The 23635-nt window shown below is 37.0% G+C and overlaps 2 protein-coding genes across 2 annotated transcripts in view; one reads left to right on the forward strand and one right to left on the reverse strand.

Moving 5' to 3' along the window:
• Window positions 1–15490, reverse strand: arel1 (apoptosis resistant E3 ubiquitin protein ligase 1). The gene is made up of 22 exons (XM_079458713.1): window positions 15412–15490; window positions 14581–14823; window positions 14315–14483; window positions 12966–13186; window positions 12621–12692; window positions 11928–12154; window positions 11534–11771; window positions 10652–10821; window positions 10204–10384; window positions 8392–8636; window positions 8221–8298; window positions 7706–7847; window positions 7501–7622; window positions 7323–7398; window positions 7047–7156; window positions 6277–6456; window positions 5352–5477; window positions 3736–3865; window positions 3586–3644; window positions 3386–3475; window positions 3097–3272; window positions 1–1242 (listed from the first exon to the last, which is right to left on the reverse strand). Exons 2-22 carry the CDS (start codon window positions 14726–14728, stop codon window positions 1140–1142), a joined length of 3063 nt encoding a protein of 1020 aa, XP_079314839.1. The 5' UTR covers window positions 14729–14823; window positions 15412–15490; the 3' UTR covers window positions 1–1139.
• Window positions 15447–23635, forward strand: part of fcf1 (FCF1 rRNA-processing protein) — a 14162-nt gene continuing 5973 nt past the window's right edge. Inside the window, exons 1-4 of the mRNA XM_079458714.1 lie at window positions 15447–15578; window positions 15700–15764; window positions 21236–21307; window positions 22106–22254. Coding sequence (XP_079314840.1) covers window positions 15576–15578; window positions 15700–15764; window positions 21236–21307; window positions 22106–22254 — 289 coding nt within the window. The 5' untranslated portion in view covers window positions 15447–15575. The remainder of the gene's footprint in view (window positions 15579–15699; window positions 15765–21235; window positions 21308–22105; window positions 22255–23635) is intronic.

Here is a 23635-nt window from a genome sequence, read left to right on the forward strand (position 1 = left end):
GATTAAAACACCACTTGGATAGCTTTTCTGCTTTTTAATTTGTGTTGCATAAACAACTGATAAAGTGTAGTCATCTGCACACAAATGGTAGGTTTGGAAACGGCTAATTTAATGGAAAAGAAAAATGTACTATTTTAATTCAAACCCAAATACAGTATGTTACAATATATACAAAAAAACATTTGAATGACCAGGACAAAAGCAAGAGCACAGAGTAAATTTGGGGTGGTCGGTGCTTCAGCATTACTTCCCGTCTCTGCAAATGGTTTGTAGTGGTCACAAAACTATACCCTCCAGATTTTAACGTCACTTACAGTATTGCCATAGGCTCTGTTAAAAACGAATATTATCTGTTACTGGATATTAACCAAAAGTAACCGACCTTTTTTACTAGTCAGGCTTTAGGCTAAACATTTGGTAAATACTGTAGATGTCAAAATAACACTTGAAAGATGTTAAAGTAATTTGTCAGATTTTTTAGGAATTGTTGAATTAATGCTTGAATATCGTTTTTTTTTAATGCATATTAAATTTTTTGCATAATTGTTTCTTTTATTATGTTCTTCATAAATTAAATGTCTAACAAAAGTCCATCTGAAAAGTAGGCTTTTTAGACTTAATGGGAAAAGCACAGGGCACATCAACCTACGCAAGTCAGCTAAAACAAACATTTGATTCTGGAATGCAAGTGCCCAAAACAGAATCAACCTCTCTGAGATGAACAGTTATGAGCAGTGATAACGTGTCTGAGGTCCCTTTGTCAAATATATAAAATGATCAATTACAAAGAAAAGATGTATACAATGTATAAACAAAACAAATAAGCAATAAATATATATTCTGTTATATACACAACCTTCCCTGATCAGTTAAGGCCAAAGGGTCATTCACAAAATCTCAGTCTAATATGTTCCATAAAAGAAATCCAGCCGCTTAAGACGAATGCAAAACAAGCATCTTGACTCTTAGTTAGGCCATTTATTTATGCCTGAACATGGCAAGAGAGGCAACAGAAATGAAAAACTTCATTTTTTAAAAATACATATATACACAACTTCCTTCCAGAGGAATTTGATGATCAGAGTCCATACTTTAAAGAATACACTGACGTGAGATGTCCATCAAGTGTGGACAGATGTTCAGAGCATCCCAAAGCCTTCGCTCCCCTCACTAATCGCCAGCTTCAGCAGCTTGTGAAGCTCCTCATAGGAGTCGTATGTTGGGAGGCACAGCTGGTTAAAACTGAACAGGACAGGAGATTGAGAAGAAGGTAAACATGAATTCAAACAGACTTTCGAAAATCTAAATAAAACTGCCGTACACTCCATCGCTGTAATTGTACGTGTTTGTAGCATTTCTGACAAGCAGAATGGTAAGTCTGAATTTCCTTTAAATTGCAGATTAATTTAAAGGAATTATCCTGACAATTTAGCTAACAATTAAATCACATCTGATAATCTGTGTCAGGAACAATTGTTTTTTCATAAAAATTACAGTGACGATACAAAGCATCTGTTCCTCTTGCTACTATTAATAGAATTAACCCCTGAGATGTTTTTCCTGTTTTGTTGGATTACAGCCTGTAATTATAACAGATTTTCAAGGCAATCCCTTAATAGATGACAGGCAGTTCTCATAGTTTGATGAAATATTTGAAAGCAATATTTTAAAGGTTTGATATAATAAATCCTTTTCTTACTATAACTGATGCACCGAAATAAAAATTCTGGGCGCAGCTGAAAAACGGCTTCGTTTAAAAAGTGAATAAAAAAAGTTCTCTTTATATTTGAATTACTATGCATCTCAAAAAATATAACAAAAATCGAAATATTATTAACACTATCGGCATATCTGCAATAGCATTAAAAAGGCCTATAGCGATGGTTTATTAGTTAACTGGATGGAGGCCATCTAAGCACATGGTTTAAAGCACATGGAGCAGGTGCACTCAGGGCGTGTTTGAATCCACTTTAGCAAGTTTAACAGCGGGAAAACGGTCGGCGTGCCTGGGCGCATGGTCTAAACGGGTTGTCCCGATTCTCTTAATGAGTAATAAGTGTTTTTTGGGGCGTAATGTGCCCTAAACAAATCAGAGTGTCATCTTCCAATAGGCGAAGTCGCTATTTACACGGCAGAATTCTGAAGAGCAGACACTTCTCCAGAAAGGAAGTGCGTCTGGTTCTGCGAGAGGTTAAAGAGTGCAAGCAGACCATCTACAGGACAAGCCAGATTTTTATCCGGCTTGCAGATATTGCCAAAAATTAGAGAGCACCACGGGACTCAAATCGGATCTGAACAGTTCCTAAACACAGTGTGGATAATCAATGAAGTTTGGTTTCAATCAGATATGCACAAAAATCGGATTTGATGTGACAGTCTGAACGTTTAGGGTTAGTCTTGAGATCTGTTAGACATTTGGCTATTAACAACATTTTCCTGGGTTGCTCTGGAAGAACATCTGTAATTTGTTTATAAAATAAAAAATATACCAGAAATGTTTGAAGGTTAAAGAATTGTTACATAGGTTAAAGTAGGCTTGGTACATGATTTTATGGACCTTGTAATGTTTTCAAATAACAAAAACAATTGTCCACTTTTTGCCTTTTGAGTCTTAGGGAATTTTATATTCAAATTCAGATACAAATATATTGTATATCGGCTTCCAATATTAAAGGATCATTGGTTATTTTTATCGGCCAAAATCTACATATGTACATTACCTTTTCTATCTACATCCCATTTCTAAACACTTTAAATATTACATTTACATTACATTTGGTCATTTCGCAAGACGGTCTTATCCAAAGCGAGTTACTAAAGATTTGTATAAAAATGTTAAGCATGACAAAGGAAATTAATTAATTTTACGATAAATCACACCACATGACATTTTTTAAGGCTATGTCCAAGTTATAGATGAAAAACACCCAAATCGCTTAATTTATCATTTTACTCGACATTTACTAGAAACTTCAAGGCAGGTGTGTTGGAGCTAGTTTGAGCTAACAGTGACAATTTAGGACCAAAAATGCCCATCCCTGCTTTAAATCATTCTCTGAAGGGAGGGAATGTTTGGGTGCATACATGTGTGCTTACCAGGTATGTGCGGTAGGCAGAGTACTGTGTGTGGGAGCTGCTATGATCTGGAAGGATGGGCAAAGTGTGTTGAAGCCACCGGGTGGGAGTTGTGAAGAGCCAGTAGTGAACTGCAACAAACGTGCCAACTCTTCCTGTGTGAAGGACGACACAACTGCCCAGAACCACTTCATCACCTGAATGGTAGAGGCTTGTATTAGCCCTTGGATGAAAGGTTCCTGAACGGTGAGCTAGCCTCTAGCTAATTTATGGGACCGATTCGCAACATTTTAAAATGCCTGTCACTAACCTTTTCTCTGAAGTGCCATGAACCTCCAACAATTATGGCATGAGCTTTGAAGTCCTGCACATTAATGTCTCCTGTACCACACATTAACAACTAAAAACAAGAGAGAACAAGCAGATATCATGCTTTATAAAAAGTTTATTAAGAGAATTAAGAGAATGTGTAAAAAATGTAATTTGTTGTACTTTCAAGAAAAACATTACCTCCAGTTCATTCTCATCAAAAATAGCCAAAAGGTTTTCAGGTACAAGTTCATTCAAACCTGAAAGAAGATTCAATTTTGGTCAAGACATAGTCTTCTCAGAGAACAGGAAAGAATAGTCTCAGAGAATACTTCAATTATGGGTTCTTACCTTTCAGAAAGTGCTCTACTTCATCTCGCACTTGACTGGCTAGTCTATATTGGGCCAGCAGGTTCAAATAGTGAATTTTATTCTCATTGGTCACAGCAATCTGAGCACCACCAGATATCAATTCCACCACCTGTAACGTTATGACACTCTTTTTACTGTGAGTGTAAATAAACACACCCACGTAGTAAAAAGACCAGGCGCTCAAGTTTGCTTGGTTGATTTCTACTGCCTTCACATTGTCATGTGTAGACATTTGTATGTGAACTCCCCCCCAAAATACATCAATATCTACGTTACCTTGTTACCTCCATAGTCTACCCAAAAAAAGCCATTAGTAAGGTCAAGGTGACAAGGAGAAAAAAACAGTGAGTGACTCGGGTCACATCTATCAACAGTTAAACTCATTTTTGGGAGCAATCCAACTCAAATCTTGGCTATACATTCAATATACAACTGTGTTCCAGTCATCAATTCAGACCATCTTGCATCAGTGAATTGTCCATACCAAGCACTCAAAGTTTAACATTGATGTTCCAAGAGCCAACTATATTTTACATGCTGGTGTGAAACTTAAATGATAAAAGTGAATAATTTCTGTAGTTACTTTTTAATGATTATACGTAGTTTTAAAAGAGGCATTTTTATCATAGTAAGATCTCTCTCTCTATATATGCATTGGGTCCCAACAATATAATCTAGGGTAAAACACAAAAAATTAACAGTCAATTCATTGAATGATATACAAAAGCAGTTTACTAAGCGTAACGAAGCCGCTCCTCCACTGACATGAAATCTAAATTCTTATTGTCTATGGAATATTGCAGTGTTTATTATAAATTGTTTATCTGTGTAATCGTTCATCAAAAAGCATGAACGGCCCTTTATACTCACGCTGTCTCTTTTCTGCATGACATATGTCTTGGCATGAGAATGAAACTATATTACGGACTGTCGATTGGGCAGACTTCTAACTTCTAAAGTTCAATCAATCAACTCCTAAAGGAAGAAATCAAAACTCTGCCCTACATGTTTGTCATTCCAAAAGCCACTTCACTCAGATGTGTCCCGATTCGGAAGAAAACACAAACCATTCCATTTCTTATAACCCTGTAACCTTGACCCTGTGTAGATCTCTCTTTTTCTAGTAGCAAACTGCATTAATGTCTTTACCGATTTTTACGATTCACCAAAGTTATGAATACAGTTCATAGCCTGTAAATTGGGTTCATCAAATAAAATCGGTGATTCAGAGTTCAAATAACATACAATCTTTGGTTTAAGTAGTCATTTGTGTGCTTTGCTAATTGACCATTGCTAGATCGCTCTTCCTCTTCGATCTCTGATCGAATGCTTTTAAAAACAGAATGTTCTGGGTCCTGGTCTTCCTCAAGTCATGCATTAACTATATATTTCCAAGTGAAACCAGGCTTCATCAGCATTATCATGGCACAGCTCAAATTTACTCAAAGGCTGTAACTATGTCAGAAGCGCATGTACTGTACCTCATGCAGAAAACATTATGTGCGGGCGATCAGTCATGTCACATAATGTTAAGTATTGGTTTACCAATATCTACAATTTCATTTTTTATGCCAGGCCAAATTGATGTACATTACCTTTTCTAGCTGTCCTGACTTGTTGTATTTTTCTTCAGCAAACACCAAGTCCATTTCACTGACATCGTTGTTCAGGATAAAGCAAACCTTGGTTTTGTAAAATTCTTCATCATCAGTTTCAAAGTACTGCCAAAAGAACAAAAGAATGAGCCAAACCACATGCAGGATTCAGATCTAACTCTATAGGTACACACAGTGCTGAAAATGGCAAAGACTCACTGGGAAGACTCTAGATAGAGACATGCATATACTTAAACAATATGTAGAAACAACTCTGTGTATTAAGGTATGTTAATATGTTATTTAATGGAATAAAAATGGAATAGACTCTATGCGCGATCGCTTCTGCATTTGGTCTCAGTCCGCTCAGTCACATTCGGCGCACGTAGTTTCCATAAGGAACAATGACGTTTTCACACAAGATGTCCATAGGATTAGCGAGTCAAATTATCCAAACACTACACTATACATCGACAACCAAAAAGGGGAAAGGCTTCAGGCTATCCGTTTCAAGCTGTATCCACAAATACGATAAGTACACTTTTGCCATTACTTGAGGCTTGATCAGAGAGGCACTCAACAACGTTAGCTGTAATGCTGTCAGTTCACTGCAACGTGAATTTTCAGTACACATATCCTTATTACTTGGTGAAAAATGACCTCAGCCCTATGAGAGCGGAAGTGGCTTAGCCAGCTGAGATTTTAGCAGGCGTGCGTCATCCCCCTGCGTGCATAGAGTCTATTCCTATGCATTGAGAATGGAACTGCGTCCCCCCTTATGACCCCCGTATTCTCCCCATTGGGTATACATGATAAATGTATGGGAAGTTGCATATTAATACAAAAATTGTGGTAAGCCTGCATGAATTAGTGTATGTTATATTGCACGTTTATTTGCAGACTTTGAATCATAGCATTTTGTCACCTTGTAGTTCATCCGTAAACCAATAATCTGGGCCAGGAAGGAGCGGGTGAACCGGGCCCGTACTAGCTGCTTGTAAGCCCCACCTAAAGCTGACTCATATAGACACTTCCCCACCACTCGCCCAGCAAACTCATACATCTTCCCTCTTAAGTGAGGGGAACGTTCAGCATTTGGATGGACCTGATCGAAAGAAAAAACAACACCACCATCCTATGGCCGATATCATTCTCTTTTTAACAAGGTCCAGAGACAGGACCTAATCAGTGAATGTAGTAAATGGCTCAGGTAATGTCATGTTACATAATCAAATAATTCATCAATACAAATATTTGTAATGGTTCTATTACTCAACCTTCAAAAACTCAACATAGTATATTTGCCAAAATACCACAGCTAGAGAAGTCAAACTACTGAAGACCCTTTGAATGAACAGTGAAGGAAAATCTTTGAATTATTATTTTTTGTTAATAAAATTCTGAAAGTTATATGGGAATTCTTTTAACCATTTTAGCCTTAAGATGAACCAATGAGAACATAAGCTTCAGATTGTAACACAATGCTTCTTGAACCGTTATACATTCAAGGCAGAACAACAAGTACAGTTTACTATAAACATCAGCATCAACATAAGTGATCCTCTTTCTTGAAAACGGTAGTATATGTATGAGTATGTGTATATGTATTCAATCTTATTGTTATTTCAATCATGAGAATTTGGCAGGAAATTGTGTTTAACTGTGAAAATACCACACCATTTTTTGGCTACTTACCAAACCCTGGTTGTTGTCACTAAAGCGTATAAAGAACTGGTTACTGGTGTCAAACAGAGCTTTACAGATGAGCTCAAACCACTCGCGCCTCGGTCCTCCCCAGTCCAAAGCTAAACACGCACATCAAACAACTCCGAAATTTAAGTGAACCTCGAAAATCACAGAATATCACAACCAATATTAGCTGAACTGACTTAAGACTTATTTTAAAACATGTATTTGTGCATCTGTGCGCCAGGTAATTAGTCAAATATTAGTGTTATTCAGCAAACTTACCCTCCTCATCCTGGAACACAACTTCAAAGTTCTTACTCCAGTCAGACACTGAAAAGTTTCGTGTGGCCTTCAGAGACTGCAACAGAAACAAATTGTCACTAACCGTTTTAGAATCAAGTAAATGCGAAACATACAGTTTTATAGCAATGACAAAGTTTTGAAGAGATTTCCGACCCACCGACTCGAGGAGCGAGTGACGGTTGATTTTCAGGCAGGTTTTAGTACGGGGTCTTTTGGAGTGAATTTGTCTCAGCTCTCTCTGAAAAAAGTTCACCTTATCCTGAAAAGTCTCTGAACCTCCTGCAAACACATGAAAAAACATCAAATAAACACAACCACATATGAACGTGTGAAAAACCACACACCGCAGCACTCATACTTACCAATGTTCTTATGAAGAAACCGTATAAAGGTGGCAGCCATGATATTCCTGTCCTTACAGCTGAGCTCTACTGGAGGCTGAATCCCATCATCCACCACCAGCGTCAAAAACTTGTGTACAGGGTCGGGCCCATGGTATGTGAACTGTGGAGGACAACAGAAAGAAAGTGTTTACAAGGCAGAAAAAAAAAACATAATTTTGACTAAATAACCCAGAAAGGCAGAGAACAATTCGGAAATTGAGCGGAATTATTTCCGGAAAAATAAAATAAAAGTAGAGGTAAGAGCAGAAGAAATAAAGAGGGACTGCACGGTGCAAGCACTAAAATACACATCTTTGTGGCATGATTTTAGGAATCATAACAATGGTATGACCAATTAAAATTAATCATTACATAAAAAATAAGAACATATTTGGATGAGCACACATAATATAAGAATTGAGAATTAAAACAGAATACATTGACTTCAAAGACTCACTGTAAGTAGTAAGCAATGTTAAGACTCAATGTCTAACCTTAGTTCCAGGACACACACGAAAGGTGAAAAGGCGCCAGGGAATAATTTTCAGGTAAAACTCCTTTACAGAGAATTGCTAAAACGAATATAAATATGGGATAAATGTCGGCATCTAAATATTAACAAACATAACCACTTTCATATAACAATTTAAATGCAAATTCTTTACCTTTGGTGAAATATAGCAGTAAACCTTTTTTGGTTTCTTGATCTTCTCTGACTGACCCTCTGCTGTGGAGTCCTGTTCCTCCTCCTCATCACCCATAGAGGGCCGTCTCTGCGGGGCCAGCTGGGAGGATGCTGGGAACTGCAAGGGACAACTACTGTAGTTGCCCATGTTGTAGAGGTAAGCCTCAAAGCAGATGCTGATACCTGGGGTAGACACGTTTTTCTCCACACAGTTCTTCTCGATTTCTAAAACATAATAAAGATGATTTTACTAATGATTTAGGTGTGTTCATTCATCTGCACTGCTGCAGCTATACGTAAATGAGCAAAAAAGCATATACTTATGCTGTATTATTACGTACTTCACAAAATATTATACTATGTTTTGTTTCATTCTGTGAACTACTGACAATAATACTACAAAAAGTCAAAAATATTGTTCTCTTTCCATTTATTTGCAGAAAAAGAAAACTAGAGAAACAGGTTCAAATGAGAGATGCTCCATATTTTTTCAGACCTCAAATACTGCAAAGAAAACAAGTCCATATCCACTTTTAAGCAATGCAACAGTAATATTTCTACATGCTTTTAAGAATATTCTTCAAGTCAGAGCCTTGGGTAGTGCCCCGATGTGCAACAGTGTTTCATACATTCTGACTTCTTTACATTGTCTTCTCATGCTTGACATGATTTACTAGTTGGACATATGACGTAGTATTTCTTTGCTCGATACACTCCCCCAAGATTTGTATAGGTTTCGGAAAGTTTTTCCTGGAAAAGCAAGCCCGCGGGCATGTTCACAGCATTTCAGTGATGGATGTTATATACTGTAAACACTTGATTTGGAGATTGTTGGAGTCATTTGTGTCTGTTTTGTTGGCAGCGGTGCGCACATGCTTTAGTTCCGCACTCCCCCCGCACAGGTCGTATGTTTTCGGAAATAATCGTAAAGCTGTATCTGTCTTTTATAAATGTGATCAAACTAAAGACTCTACGAATATTTGAAGGGCACAATACTATTCTGTAAGCACTCATGTTTAACATGAGATATGCAGAAACTGTCTGAGTTACGGCCACTTTAAAATTGTACCTATTATCAGGGGTTAAAAATGAACAACCCACGTTAAATGATTGAAAATGATGATTCAAATTACATCTTTGGAAGTTGAGCCTTTCTTTACAAACAGTTCATTATGACTTGAAATGTTAGAACGACGGTGCACGGCTGGGCGCTGTAGAAAGGCAACACAAGCCTGCATAGCGACACTCCAAAGTCTGCGTCCTCCAGATGTCGCATGCAAAGGCAGCTGACAAACGCGACCGTCGGAGGACGCAGCAATTGAAATGAGACGCAGTATTTGATTTAATTCCAATTTAATATTAAAATCTTATCAGTTAATGGTTAATGTTCGGATTACGATCATCAGTTCTCGGTTTGGGAAATTAAACGAAATGAGCATCCCTAGTTACTACATTGCAGATAGATCAGTTTATTTTCATGAAATTTATACTGGGGCACTGCGTAGTGCCACTCCATAACACCTGAAGAGCCGCACACGTGTGGAGCAGAGCGAGAAGGTCAGCCTATATGTGCCCGGTCCGATTTAACCCCTGCCATTTATAACATTTACATTTATGTATTTGGCAGTCGCTTTTATCCAGAGTGACTTACATTGCATTATACTATACATTGTATAGAAGTATGTGCAATACTCTGGGATCTAACCCATACAGTTGAAGTTACTTAGTTGCATAAATAATGCAGAAAATAGTATGAGTAAAATCTGAGCTCAACAAAACTATTTTTACTTACCCCCGAGAACAATGATGTCAAACTCGCCATTGCTAAGGGGCTGATCCTTGTAGGAAATACATGCTCTAAAGCAGCCTTTCTTCCTCAATGTAAGCTTCATCAGAACCTGACACTGTAGCTTATTAAATGATACAGATGTGTTGTAGTAATCCTCTGAGCTCTCCTCCTCTCCTGGGCCCAGCTGAAGAAACACAAAGGAAATGCTGGAAACATACTGGACTAGCAACTTTATTCGAGCTTACGCTAATACACAAATCTAAACATCTTTATAGCTTCATATATTCATGTTCATGCTCTGCTTTAGGAAAAAACGTTTACATGACTTAATTTGTGAGAACACCAACTTTTTCTGTCTATTCAGCGAATATGTAAAGGAAGCACAGAATTGAAAATTAAACTAGCTTTATCTGAGCTATAAACTCTGGGTGTGCCAATAGAGGGCTCTTACCGAGTCGACATGCACACTGTAATTGACTTCATCCACCAGTGACACCGTGTTACTGGTGGGGTTGCCATACTCGTCCCGTGGTTCTATTTGCAGCGTGTGTTGCTGGCCATAGGTCAGCACTATTGTGGAGAAATGATACGCTATTTTTGTTTTGGATGGCACCACTGTACCTGCAAGACATACATGCAATGCGTGAAATGTTAACATACAGCATATTTTTTAAAGCCCTGACAATAAAACCACAGTTGCACTGGAACTTTCTCCAAAGAGGCAGTGCTTTCTACAACACAATCTCATTTTATTAAGTCAATTGAGACGGCTAACATCAAAAGTGTTCCAGTCCTAGAGGAGACGGACTTACGACACCCCTTCGACATTTGCCGGAAAAACAAGTCTCTGGTTCACGCGCAGCAGAGGGATAACGGAAGCTAGATATTAAAGTTAATAGCACAATCAATTTCTTTTAAACAAACGCATCGATTAGTTTCAGAAAACATTTGTTAAGACCACAGAGCCGTGCTGAGCAGTTCTTTGATTGATAGATGCACCTTTTGGAGCTTCCAAAAATTGCCCCCATTCACTCCCATTCTACCGCTGCATTAATGCATTATTCTTCAGGAAAAAGACATTTTTTTTCCTTCTGAAATATTGCTTTAGGATAGAAATGTACCGCACCGGTCTGACGCAGTGTACAAAGTGCCTGGGCTCACATTGCTGTAGCAAAAGGATCAATGTCTAACATTTGATTTGGAATAAAGATTTTATTTAAACAAAAAAAATAACCCTCGGTTTTGTCTTTGCTCATTTTTTATACTTCACATCACACTGCCTGAATTGAAAAGCCCACAGGTGAGCGTATTTATCGAGAGAAGAGCATTTTACCTGGTTGGAATATCTTGTAGTACGGACTGTAGGCGACATTGAGGCCTCCAAGTTTGACAGCTATCTCATAGCGTCCAGCCTTACGCACCGTAAAGGCCACTTTGACTATATTGGACTCGGGCTCTAGAAGAACCTCATGGGTGGCGGGGACTTCTAAAGCCAGCTCTATGTGAGTGATGTTTACCCTTAATCCCACAGGCCTGTGCGCTGGAAACGGCTGGCCATTCTTGTAGAAAAGCTTAAAAGGAGATTTTTAAATAATGAATAAATCTCTATACACACACTGCAGGCATTAGAATTGAGACATTGGATAACATAAGCAGTTACCGAATAGTCAGTAAAGAGTGTAATGAACTCAGAATGCTCTCACATGTAGCTATAAAAGCTTGGTTACCTGTACGCGGAAACTCATGGTTTGGCCCACTTCCTGTGGATCCTTCCAATCCCAGGAAACCTTGCAAGAGCGTGGGTCCAGATAGTTTCCCCGCACATAGTCATAGATACTGCGGTCCCCATGTCGGGCAGGATCGTCGTTTTGTAAGAAGCTAACCACACGAGCAGCAAGTTCACACAGGAACTTAATAGTGAAGACGAATGCGATGATGGAAACAGTTATTCCACCTAGAGAGGGAAGTAAGGTTAAAATGATAATCCCTTAATGTTGAAAATGCATGAAATTCATTATTCTTGATAACCCAACCGCAAGTAGATAAACACAAATACATGTCAAAGATAAAAGGTGGTCTGAATTATTGAAAACTGATTTATGAATGTGGTGAGCAGGGAGAGAGAGCCGTGAGGGAAAGGCGCGAGGCCGGTCACATGAGTGATAACAAGCGTCAGCTGTGCGTGCAGCGGTCTCGCATCTCTCACAGAGGAGCTCCGGAAGCATAAGAGAGGAGCGACAACAGGGAAGTGCGGGAGAGGACCAGGCCTGGACATTATGTTTTGTTTTATTATGTTTGTATGGCCGGCCGTCGACCGTGAGGGAGTATTTGGTGAACAAAGCCGAGTATGTTTTGTTGTATGGAAAAGAAATGTGTTAGTTAGACATACTGGAAATGAAAGATAATGATAATGAACTCACCAATCACGTAAAACATGAGGTCCCTTATTAGAAAGCACAGGGCAACGGTACAGCCAAATATCAGAGCTCCAGCTGAGAAGTTACACATCAAAAGGAAATTGCATATACAAGTGACACATTAAAAGGAAATTGCATGTTAAAATGTTCTTGCTCAGATCCGTGCCTGTAAATTCCCAATTCTGTAAATCCACGAATTCAAAATTGCTAAGGATTTACTTGAAAAGTTAATTTACATTACTCCAAAATTACCCCAAAGTACCAGTGTAATACAATAACAGTATTCTTTTACTCTTAGTAAAGGTTAAAATATAACATAATAAAAAAATATATTAGTATGACACTTACCAAAAGACCACTTTTCATTCAGTCGTCTTTCAGCAAGGCTGTGCACCAGCTGAATCTCGTAGTCCTGGTCTCTGCTTTCCTTGGATGCCTGCAGAACCCTGACACCTGTGGACAGTTTGATGTAATCTTCGTAGTAATAGCCCCAAGCTGCCAGAGAGAGTTGAAGCTGGCTGTCAAACTGTGCTAGATCATCCAGGTTGGTGCAGCCCAGTGTCTTTAATCTGCCAAGATAAACAAAAATGTTTATAGGAAAAGATGGGTGGATGTCCCCCTTTTAATACCAGATGATTCCCCAAATATATTCAGAGTGAGGACTTGAAAAATTAAGACAGTCCCCCATGTTTGCAAAGGTCACTTTACGGTCAAAAACACTTTGTCTGAAGAGCCACCTGTTGCCTCTTCCAGAAACAGAAAAGTAACATTTGTGTGTATATTGCTCAACTTCTGTGCATGACTGTAGCCAGCTATGAGGTCCTCTGTAAGTTTTGATATTAAAAAATAAAATGTGAAGCTCTGAATGAATAGTCAGCAGTTTAAAAGTTTCTGCATGCGTGGGTATGCGACCTCCGCACTGTGCATACCGGTAATGACACACTTGCATACCCGTTTCCACATAATGACACACTTTAGGAAGTTAATATAGTGGGGAGGTGCGTATGGGAACTTTTTTGTTTTATTTTGGGCATGGTTTTCGACACATGATCTCACAGCATGCCATTGTCAACTTAAGGCATATAAAATTATTTCCCCAAAACAAAATTGTTGACAGTAAAAATGCTGGGTGGCTAGTGTATTGGAGACCAGCGAGAGAGAGATAAACCTGACTCCCTGACATCAAGGGTTGCTCTAGCGGCAGACGCTTAGCATCCTCCCATACTGGTCAGACGCTGGCAGAGTAGGACCAGTTAAGTCATTTTGGAAAACCACTAGCCACAGTATCAAGCCCCGTTTATAGATACAAGTTTATCATTTGTTAACTTTAATATTCATTATATTTATTAAAGTTGAATTATTTATAGCATTTATTGGTAATATTGGGTATAATTATTGACACCCCACCACAGACCTCACTAATTCACAAACCCCGGCTACGGCCATGCTTCTGTGTACTCAGTTTACTGACATATTTACATCTACATATGTAAAAACATGTCATCCTCGCTGTAGCATTAAGAGACCAGGTTTGAGTTTAAACTTCTTGGTTTTCAGCTATTTCGACACAAAACAAAAAGATACTTTTTATCGTGCGTCACAGCATCGCCTCGCGTTTGGTTAGGACACGGTGTAAGACTGTAAAAGAGCATACTTCGAAAACCCTGCGGCATATTTTTGAAGGTTTCTGAACTAACGTGTGGTAGTAGTGCTCCAAACTCTGGGAACTAAGCCACTCCTGGAAGGCAAAGTCCCTGAGCAGCTGTACATGTGCCTCGGTGATCTCCCTCCAGCGACGCTTCTCCTTTACCACCTCCTCAAGTCGAGATAGCACACTCAAACTCAGCTCCTCCAGAGTCTGAACATCTATACACATAGGAAGAAGAAGCACATTATACACATATTGCTTGCAGGACTACTGTATAGGGTTGTGACTCAAATAAGTGAATTCCGTAAAACTGACCTTCAAACAAATACATGTGTTCGGAGAGGCTGTGTCCCTGGAGCCATTCTTCAAGTTGACTTTCCTTGCTTTTCTTCCAGCTCACCTCCCAGAAGAAAGCCCACAAGACTGAACAAAAGATGGAGGTCAGCAAAAAGCGGCTGTCCATCAGATCATCTTTGAGACTCAAACTTAGACCTCCAACTGTGATCTCTCTAAGCTGTCTTATTTGGTGCCGAGTATCTCGCTCATGCTCCTTCAGTACTGGGAAGATAAAAGAGATGCATACAAATCAGTTTTGCTCTGCCTGCATGTTTACATTTTGAACAAATGATGCTATAAACTCTATACATAACTTTCTGTGCTTTCGAAAAATGTATGTGCTGTGAAACTGCTTTTTGCAAAACTGTAAAATCGCCAAAGGTGCTACACAAAGGCATGCACGTCCAAGTATTTTAGGAAAGAGACAATGGTCTGAGACTGCTAATATTAAATCCTAAATAAACCGCCAAAAACACGTCTGTAGGGTGTGACAAGACATCAGTTCTGTTCTTTTGGTCGTCGATGTCTACTGATGACAATGCATTCTCTGACAACACGTAATATTGTTTGTTTAGGGCATAGTAAATACAAAAGAAAGCCCCTTTTAATATGTGCTCATAAAAAGACAATGTAAAGCTAAAATGTTTCAAAGTGAATCAAAAAGATCATTCGATCACATAACAACAGACATAGTACCAACACACAGCACATGCATGCGATGCATTCAAAAGAAACAAATACGTTTGCACGACAGATTTAAATAGTTCATATTTCGAAAACTGCATTAATACAACCGTTCACCATTTTTACCTTGCTTTTATCTACAGAGGACCGGAAAGACCGCAATATCAAATACGTTAAACAACACAGGAAATGACGTAGCGCGTGTAACGTGTCGAATGATGATGACGTCGGAAACGCTTTGAGAAACACACGAGGGTTGGATTGAAAATATCTGCTCGATTTCCAACGCGATGGTAAATTATGAAATAAACCGAATATTCAGACGCGGTTGAAAATGTAGTTCCTGTGTACATCTATTTTCTGCCTGGTTGCTTGATGACGACGATTCGTCTGTTGTCTCTTTGTGTATTTTAGGGTAAGCAGAAAAAGCAGAAATATGCGGCGATGAAAAGAATGATAAATCTAAAGGACCAGAGAATGTGAGTATCACTAACTTTTTCTCTTAAAGCAAACATTTATGTGCAGTTACTACTTTGTTTATTGTGTTTTCGCTCCTGTACGACATGTCTGCTAAGTGAATATATGTGTAACTGTAAAACGCATCCTTTGCACTAAAAAGCACATCAAAATAGTACGAGAGATGAGTTTGTACCCAGACATAGTTGTTTACACATTGTAAACAAATACAAATCACAGAACATAATTCACAAATGCATGCCTCACACATTGTAAACAAATACATAATTCACAAATGCATGCCTCACACATTGTAAACAAATACATAATTCACAGATCATAATTCACAAATGCATACCTCACACATTGTAAACATATACATAATTCACAAATGCATGCCTCACACATTGTAAACAAATACATAATTCACAGAACATAATTCACAAATGCATGCCTCACACATTGTAAACAAATACATAATTCACAGAACATAATTCACAAATGCATGCCTCACACATTGTAAACAAATACATAATTCACAGAACATAATTCACAAATGCATGCCTCACACATTGTAAACAAATACATAATTCACAGAACATAATTCACAAATGCATGCCTCACACATTGTAAACAAATACATAATTCACAGAACATAATTCACAAATGCATGCCTCACACATTGTAAACAAATACATAATTCACAGAACATAATTCACAAATGCATGCCTCACACATTGTAAACAAATACTTAATTCACAGAACATAATTCACAAATGCATGCCTCACACATTGTAAACAAATACATAATTCACAGAACATAATTCACAAATGCATGCCTCACAAATTTTAAACAAATACATAATTCACAGAACATAATTCACAAATGCATGCCTCACACATTGTAAACAAATACTTAATTCACAGAACATAATTCACAAATGCATGCCTCACACATTGTAAACAAATACTTAATTCACAGAACATAATTCACAAATGCATGCCTCACACATTGTAAACAAATACATAATTCACAGAACATAATTCACAAATGCATGCCTCACAAATTTTAAACAAATACATAATTCACAGAACATAATTCACAAATGCATGCCTCACACATTGTAAACAAATACTTAATTCACAGAACATAATTCACAAATGCATGCCTCACAAATTTTAAACAAATACATAATTCACAGAACATAATTCACAAATGCATGCCTCACACATTGTAAACAAATACATAATTCACAGAACATAATTCACAAATGCATGCCTCACACATTGTAAACAAATACATAATTCACAGAACATAATTCACAAATGCATGCCTCACACATTGTAAACAAATACATAATTCACAGAACATAATTCACAAATGCATGCCTCACAAATTTTAAACAAATACATAATTCACAGAACATAATTCACAAATGCATGCCTCACACATTGTAAACAAATACATAATTCACAGAACATAATTCACAAATGCATGCCTCACACATTGTAAACAAATACATAATTCACAGATCATAATTCACAAATGCATGCCTCACACATTGTAAACAAATACATAATTCACAGAACATAATTCACAAATGCATGCCTCACACATTGTAAACAAATACATAATTCACAGAACATAATTCACAAATGCATGCCTCACACATTGTAAACAAATACTTAATTCACAGAAAATAATTCACAAATGCATGCCTCACACATTGTAAACAAATACTTAATTCACAGAACATAATTCACAAATGCATGCCTCACACATTGTAAACAAATACATAATTCACAGAACATAATTCACAAATGCATGCCTCACACATTGTAAACAAATACATAATTCACAGAACATAATTCACAAATGCATGCCTCACACATTGTAAACAAATACTTAATTCACAGAACATAATTCACAAATGCATGCCTCACACATTGTAAACAAATACATAATTCACAGAACATAATTCACAAATGCATGCCTCACACATTGTAAACAAATACATAATTCACAGAACATAATTCACAAATGCATGCCTCACACATTGTAAACAAATACATAATTCACAGAACATAATTCACAAATGCATGCCTCACACATTGTAAACAAATACATAATTCACAGAACATAATTCACAAATGCATGCCTCACACATTGTAAACAAATACATAATTCACAGAACATAATTCACAAATGCATGCCTCACACATTGTAAACAAATACATAATTCACAGAACATAATTCACAAATGCATGCCTCACACATTGTAAACAAATACATAATTCACAGATCATAATTCACAAATGCATGCCTCACACATTGTAAACAAATACATAATTCACAGAACATAATTCACAAATGCATGCCTCACACATTGTAAACAAATACATAATTCACAGAACATAATTCACAAATGCATGCCTCACACATTGTAAACAAATACTTAATTCACAGAAAATAATTCACAAATGCATGCCTCACACATTGTAAACAAATACTTAATTCACAGAACATAATTCACAAATGCATGCCTCACACATTGTAAACAAATACATAATTCACAGAACATAATTCACAAATGCATGCCTCACACATTGTAAACAAATACATAATTCACAGAACATAATTCACAAATGCATGCCTCACACATTGTAAACAAATACTTAATTCACAGAACATAATTCACAAATGCATGCCTCACACATTGTAAACAAATACATAATTCACAGAACATAATTCACAAATGCATGCCTCACACATTGTAAACAAATACATAATTCACAGAACATAATTCACAAATGCATGCCTCACACATTGTAAACAAATACATAATTCACAGAACATAATTCACAAATGCATGCCTCACACATTGTAAACAAATACATAATTCACAGAACATAATTCACAAATACATGCCTCACACATTGTAAACAAATACATAATTCACAGATCATAATTCGCAAATGCATGCCTCACACATTGTAAACAAATGTAAAAAAAAATGTATCTGAGAAAACCACATATATTGTACATGTATCTTAGTACATACGTTAGCAACCAGATCACAACGCTGTAGTATACTTAAGGTATAGTACAGTAATACAATCTCAAAGATATACATTATAAACAAGGCCTCGCATTTACACATGAGTTTACCATTTTTACAATTTACATAATATGCACAGTTATCACAATAATGTTTTGCAGGGCTTTTTCATTCGAGCGCCCATAGATTAGTAGTGTTTTTATATCCTTTGTCATTATAGGTCTCCTGACGAACTTACCATTTCAGTTTCTACACATGTTTGAACACAATACAACCACAAGAACATTTAGAACTGAATTAAAATGTTAAACTAATATTTTTAAGACTCACTTATATGCGTGAAATAATCATATAAAACTGAAACCGGAAATGTTTACGTTGTCTAAAATGATGTATATGAATGATGAAATATTTTATTGCAGTACCAACACAAATTACATTTAGATATCAAAACCATTGTCATTCCTGGATATTCGTTCATTTTTTATTTAAAGGAGGTCAAAGAGACAGTCTCTAATGACCTCCAAGAAGGAATTCAAGGAATACTTCACCTTAAAATGTATTTTAATTGATAGTTTGCTCATTCTCTTGCCATTCTAAGTGTATTTTTGCAATGGCATTGAAGGGTAACCCATTATTCTGAGGCTCCCAAAAGCGTATAAATCCGTCATAAAACAAATCCATACAACTCCAGTGGCCTGTATCACAAAGCCGGATTCAGTTTTACCCAGATGAGTTCACGTTTAATGTGAGCATACCCTTGAGCTTTCGGGCTCAAGAAGGTTTTGAGCGGGTTTTGTCGCCCTGGTAACTTCTGCTACACGGCTAAGCTGCTCCGGAGCAGGTTTTATTCTGGGTAGGTGATCCCAAACCAAAACTGGGCCAATCAGATGTGAGTAAAGTGACATCTGAGGCAATAAAGCCACTCCCCTCGTATCTCATTCCTTTATAATTCTATATAATATATATAATTCCTATAACTATTAAAGGAGTTGGTAACTAAAATGAATTTGACATAGCATTTAAATTAATATGACAATATATGTATAATACAAGCTTCAGTATATAAAGTTTTTTTTAAATGATGAAGCATACATATAATCTTTTTACCTTTTGGTAAACCTATACAGTACTATACAGACACTCGCGAGAAGGCAATCAAACTGATGATGCTCCCTATGTACTGTGTGATTGGCTGTTTGCCGCAAGTGTCACACTTTCAGGTGCACACACCTCACAGACTCAGGATCAAACCTGAGTTTACAGAGACGTTTCTTCCAAGCGTTGTGCTACAGCTGAACCTGATCTAAACCAGGTTGGGTTTGTCTGGTTTTCTCAACTCTAAAGCTACTTCAATGTACAGGCCACAAGGGTTAATACAATAATTTAAAGCAATACGATAAGTAAAAACTGATAATATTTGTAGCGCATTCAGCAAAGATAGATCGCACTAGACTTTGAACAGCTAGAACAGAAAACAACTAGAAGAGTAATAGTGGAATGCTGGCTCTAAATGCAGTGCTTGAAAATGTATTGGACCACCAGCATCCTATGTATGGTTTGTGCACTTTGTCTCGAGGACGAATCTCATTGGTTCTTGTTTTTACTTTTGGAGCAACCGTGTATCATCGTTGAGTTAGCCGGCATATCGTATCGCCATTTAGGGCTGAGCGATAGGACGGAATATACATTTACAGTGAAATAAAAGTTTTTTTTATTCCGTGTATACCCCGAAATGTGAATCAGTAGGCTTGCTTAACTTAACGCTTCTGTACTTACGACTGATAGTGGTTAAGAACTTATATTTCGCAACAAATGATCATGCTTTTGACTTACTTTCATTCTATTCATAATCAGCACGAGAGAATCCGTCGAGCGGATTCAATCTAGGCGCATGCATGAAGCTGCGCCTGCATAAGGGAAGCTTCGCCGTGTAAAGCTGTTGAGAGGGAAAAGAGTTATAAACTTTAAGCAAGCTGCGTCAAAAACTTGTTTAAATCAAGAAAGAGCACAGTGTGGATCAATCTTATTTGATGTGACGTTCACACCTAATACAGTAACGCATTTATTTAATATTTAATAGAAACAACGAATAAGTGACATGACGAGTTTTGTCATGTGTACATGTTCAAAGTCTTATATACAGAGTTGTGTGGATTAGTTTTGTGACAAATACGTGTATATGTGCTTTTGGAGCTTCCAAAAATGTCTTTGACGATTGTAATGAGTCAATGAGAACATGTGTCCTATGGTTTGACAGCAACAATTTAGAAAACAAACTGTTGATATAATTTTACATTTATACTATAAAATGGCATAAGAGCGATTTGTCGTCGTCGTTTTAAAATGTTCTGTCACACCAAAGGGCACACATGCGATTTATTTGTAAACTGCCCATATCCTGACAGAAAGTTGTTTTGTCCATTTTTCTCTAGAAAGGAAAAGGATAGAGCAAAAACACAAAAAAAGAAGATAGAAGATCCCTCTGCCATTAAAGAGCAAGAAGTGTAAGTAAATCTAATAATGCATCTGTTATTGTATACTTTTTCAGCTTTAAACACCATTCCAGTTTGGTTTTGGGCAGGCACATCTGTTTTTCTGAGCAGTGACGATGTTTAGGAAATCAGATGACCCTGTGGGCAGTCATGTATTGTAGCTTTAACGAACTCTGGTGTTCTATTTAAAACTATTTAAATATTTAAAAAAGTATGTAACAGTAATAGTTTTACCTTGTTGTGCTTTAATTTCTTAATGACTTAACCTGGTCAATATGCAATGTGTTTCCATTACAGATGTGTGCAAAACCTAAACAATATTTTCTAAATGTCGATTAATGAAAATTGTGGAATGACGGCATTTCCATTAAATGTTGTAATGTGACGGAAGGGCTATTCTCTTACTTGCGATAAGTCATTCCTGCCATACTTGTCCTTTTTAGATTTAATGCCAGGTTGCGAACCAACTTTAGATGCACATAGTTCCACCTACTGTGATGAAAGAGTGAAGAGAAATGTCTATATTTCCCTATATATTTTAAATAAAATATTTAATATATATGGCTCAGTGGTTAGACCAGAGGGTTTATAAAGGGTTCCAACCTCATGCAAAATAAATTTTGCAATATATGTAAGTTTTAACAAAATGTACGTGTTTCCATAAATTTCAATTTGCACATTTTGAAGGGTAATGAAAACGCAGCTATCGTTTACTCTCAAATCAACCAGTCACACACAGTTGACATTTTATAACACTGTGTGTTGGGCAGTATATGTTTCCACGCACTAATTTTCATCTTTGTGTTCCAGAGCAAAGTATCCATCATGCATGTTCTTCCAGTACAATACTCAGCTTGGACCTCCATATTATATCCTTGTTGATACCAACTTCATCAACTTCTCAATTAAGGCCAAATTAGATGTTGTTCAGTCAATGATGGATTGCCTTTACGCTAAATGTGAGTTTCCTTTTCCTTTTTTGCAAATAATCATGAATACCTGTTTATTATTTTATTTGTATGCAACAACATTAAACTAGGGACACAAGTTAGTAACAACAAACAAACTCTGCAATCCAGGAAACATCGTAATAACATATAGATTCATCCTTGCAATGTTAAGCGAATGTTATTTTTTGATGTAAAGAAATATTATCTGGTTCTCAAAAAAAGAACCAAACAGGAACCAGAATGTCATGTTAGGGCAACGTTCTGTGTTTTTACTTAGTAAGTACTTAGTTATGTGGCGTTCATATATTCAGTCACAAAAATAAATTTTCAGTGGTTAAAAAAAAATCTTTGTATTTATAGCACCACATTCACGTGTCTGCACTAGTGTGGTTATATCCGTGGGTCGGTAAGGTAATAAAAAAGTACGTCTGATTAATCTATCAGTCATTAATTATGCAAATATTAACTACATTCTCAAAAATATATGTATGTTTTAAATGCATTTTAATCGTCAGGCAGTTTAAAAAACGTGCATTACGAGGATGGGAGTCCATTCTTAATGCAGAAATGGAGGCGAAACAGATCCGAGAGAAAATTAAAAAAGCTTAAACGCTTAGAACATAGAATTAGAATTCAAATGAATAATGTGATGATTGGGTGCGAATATCTAGATCAGAGAAAATGATCGGTGCGGGGGGATGATTTGTTTGAAGCAGCGGAATCGGGTGACATTTGAGCTGATCCGTGCATATCTAGTCTGCACTACACAACCAAAACACTATACACGCATTCAGTAGATATTCACATCCAAAAGGGATGCGAAACTTTGGGTTATATAAGATGCATTGTTATTTTAAAGTTGTACTTTGGGAACAACTGGATAACTTAAAGGAGTAGTTCACTATAAATGAAAATGTCTTGAGCCGTCCGGAAACCAGATTGAGGCTTTTGAGAAAAGCTTTCCTGGGTTCTTATCCATATAATGGACTTAGCGGGGGGATGTTGGTTAAGGTCCAAATTTCAGATTCATAGCAGCTTCAAAAGGTTCTACAAGACACCAGCCGTTGAAAAAGGGTGTTGTTTTCAGCGAATCATTTAGTCATTTTCCAAGGAAACAAAAAATGATATACTCGTTAAACATTAAAATATGGCTTGCACTGCCTTAGAGGTCCTCAGAGGCGTGTCTGAGATATCAAAATAAAGTGTAGTAAAATGGCTCTATATCGCGACCTACAAAATGTAATTAAAGCAGCCCTTGTGATTAGTTTCATGTAAATGTATGACATTTCATAAGCTCAAATAATCAAAATGTGGGTGATTTGACATAGAATGACCCAAATGTAATTTATTGTTTTATTAATATCAAAAGAACCGTACTGTTGTGTGGGGC

The sequence above is a fragment of the Barbatula barbatula genome (genome assembly GCF_947034865.1).
Source record: "Barbatula barbatula genome assembly, chromosome: 6".
Taxonomy (NCBI): Eukaryota; Metazoa; Chordata; class Actinopteri; order Cypriniformes; family Nemacheilidae; genus Barbatula; species Barbatula barbatula.

Coding starts and splice junctions, on each gene's coding strand:
- arel1 (XM_079458713.1), bottom strand. CDS start 14,728: ATGGACAGCCGCTTTTTGCTGACCTCCATCTTTTGTTCAGTCTTGTGG. Junction 7,399..7,500: donor GTCACTCGCTCCTCGAGTCG/GTGGGTCGGAAA, acceptor TTTCTGTTGCAG/TCTCTGAAGGCCACACGAAA. Junction 1,243..3,096: donor CTGCCTACCGCACATACCTG/GTAAGCACACAT, acceptor TGTCCTGTTCAG/TTTTAACCAGCTGTGCCTCC.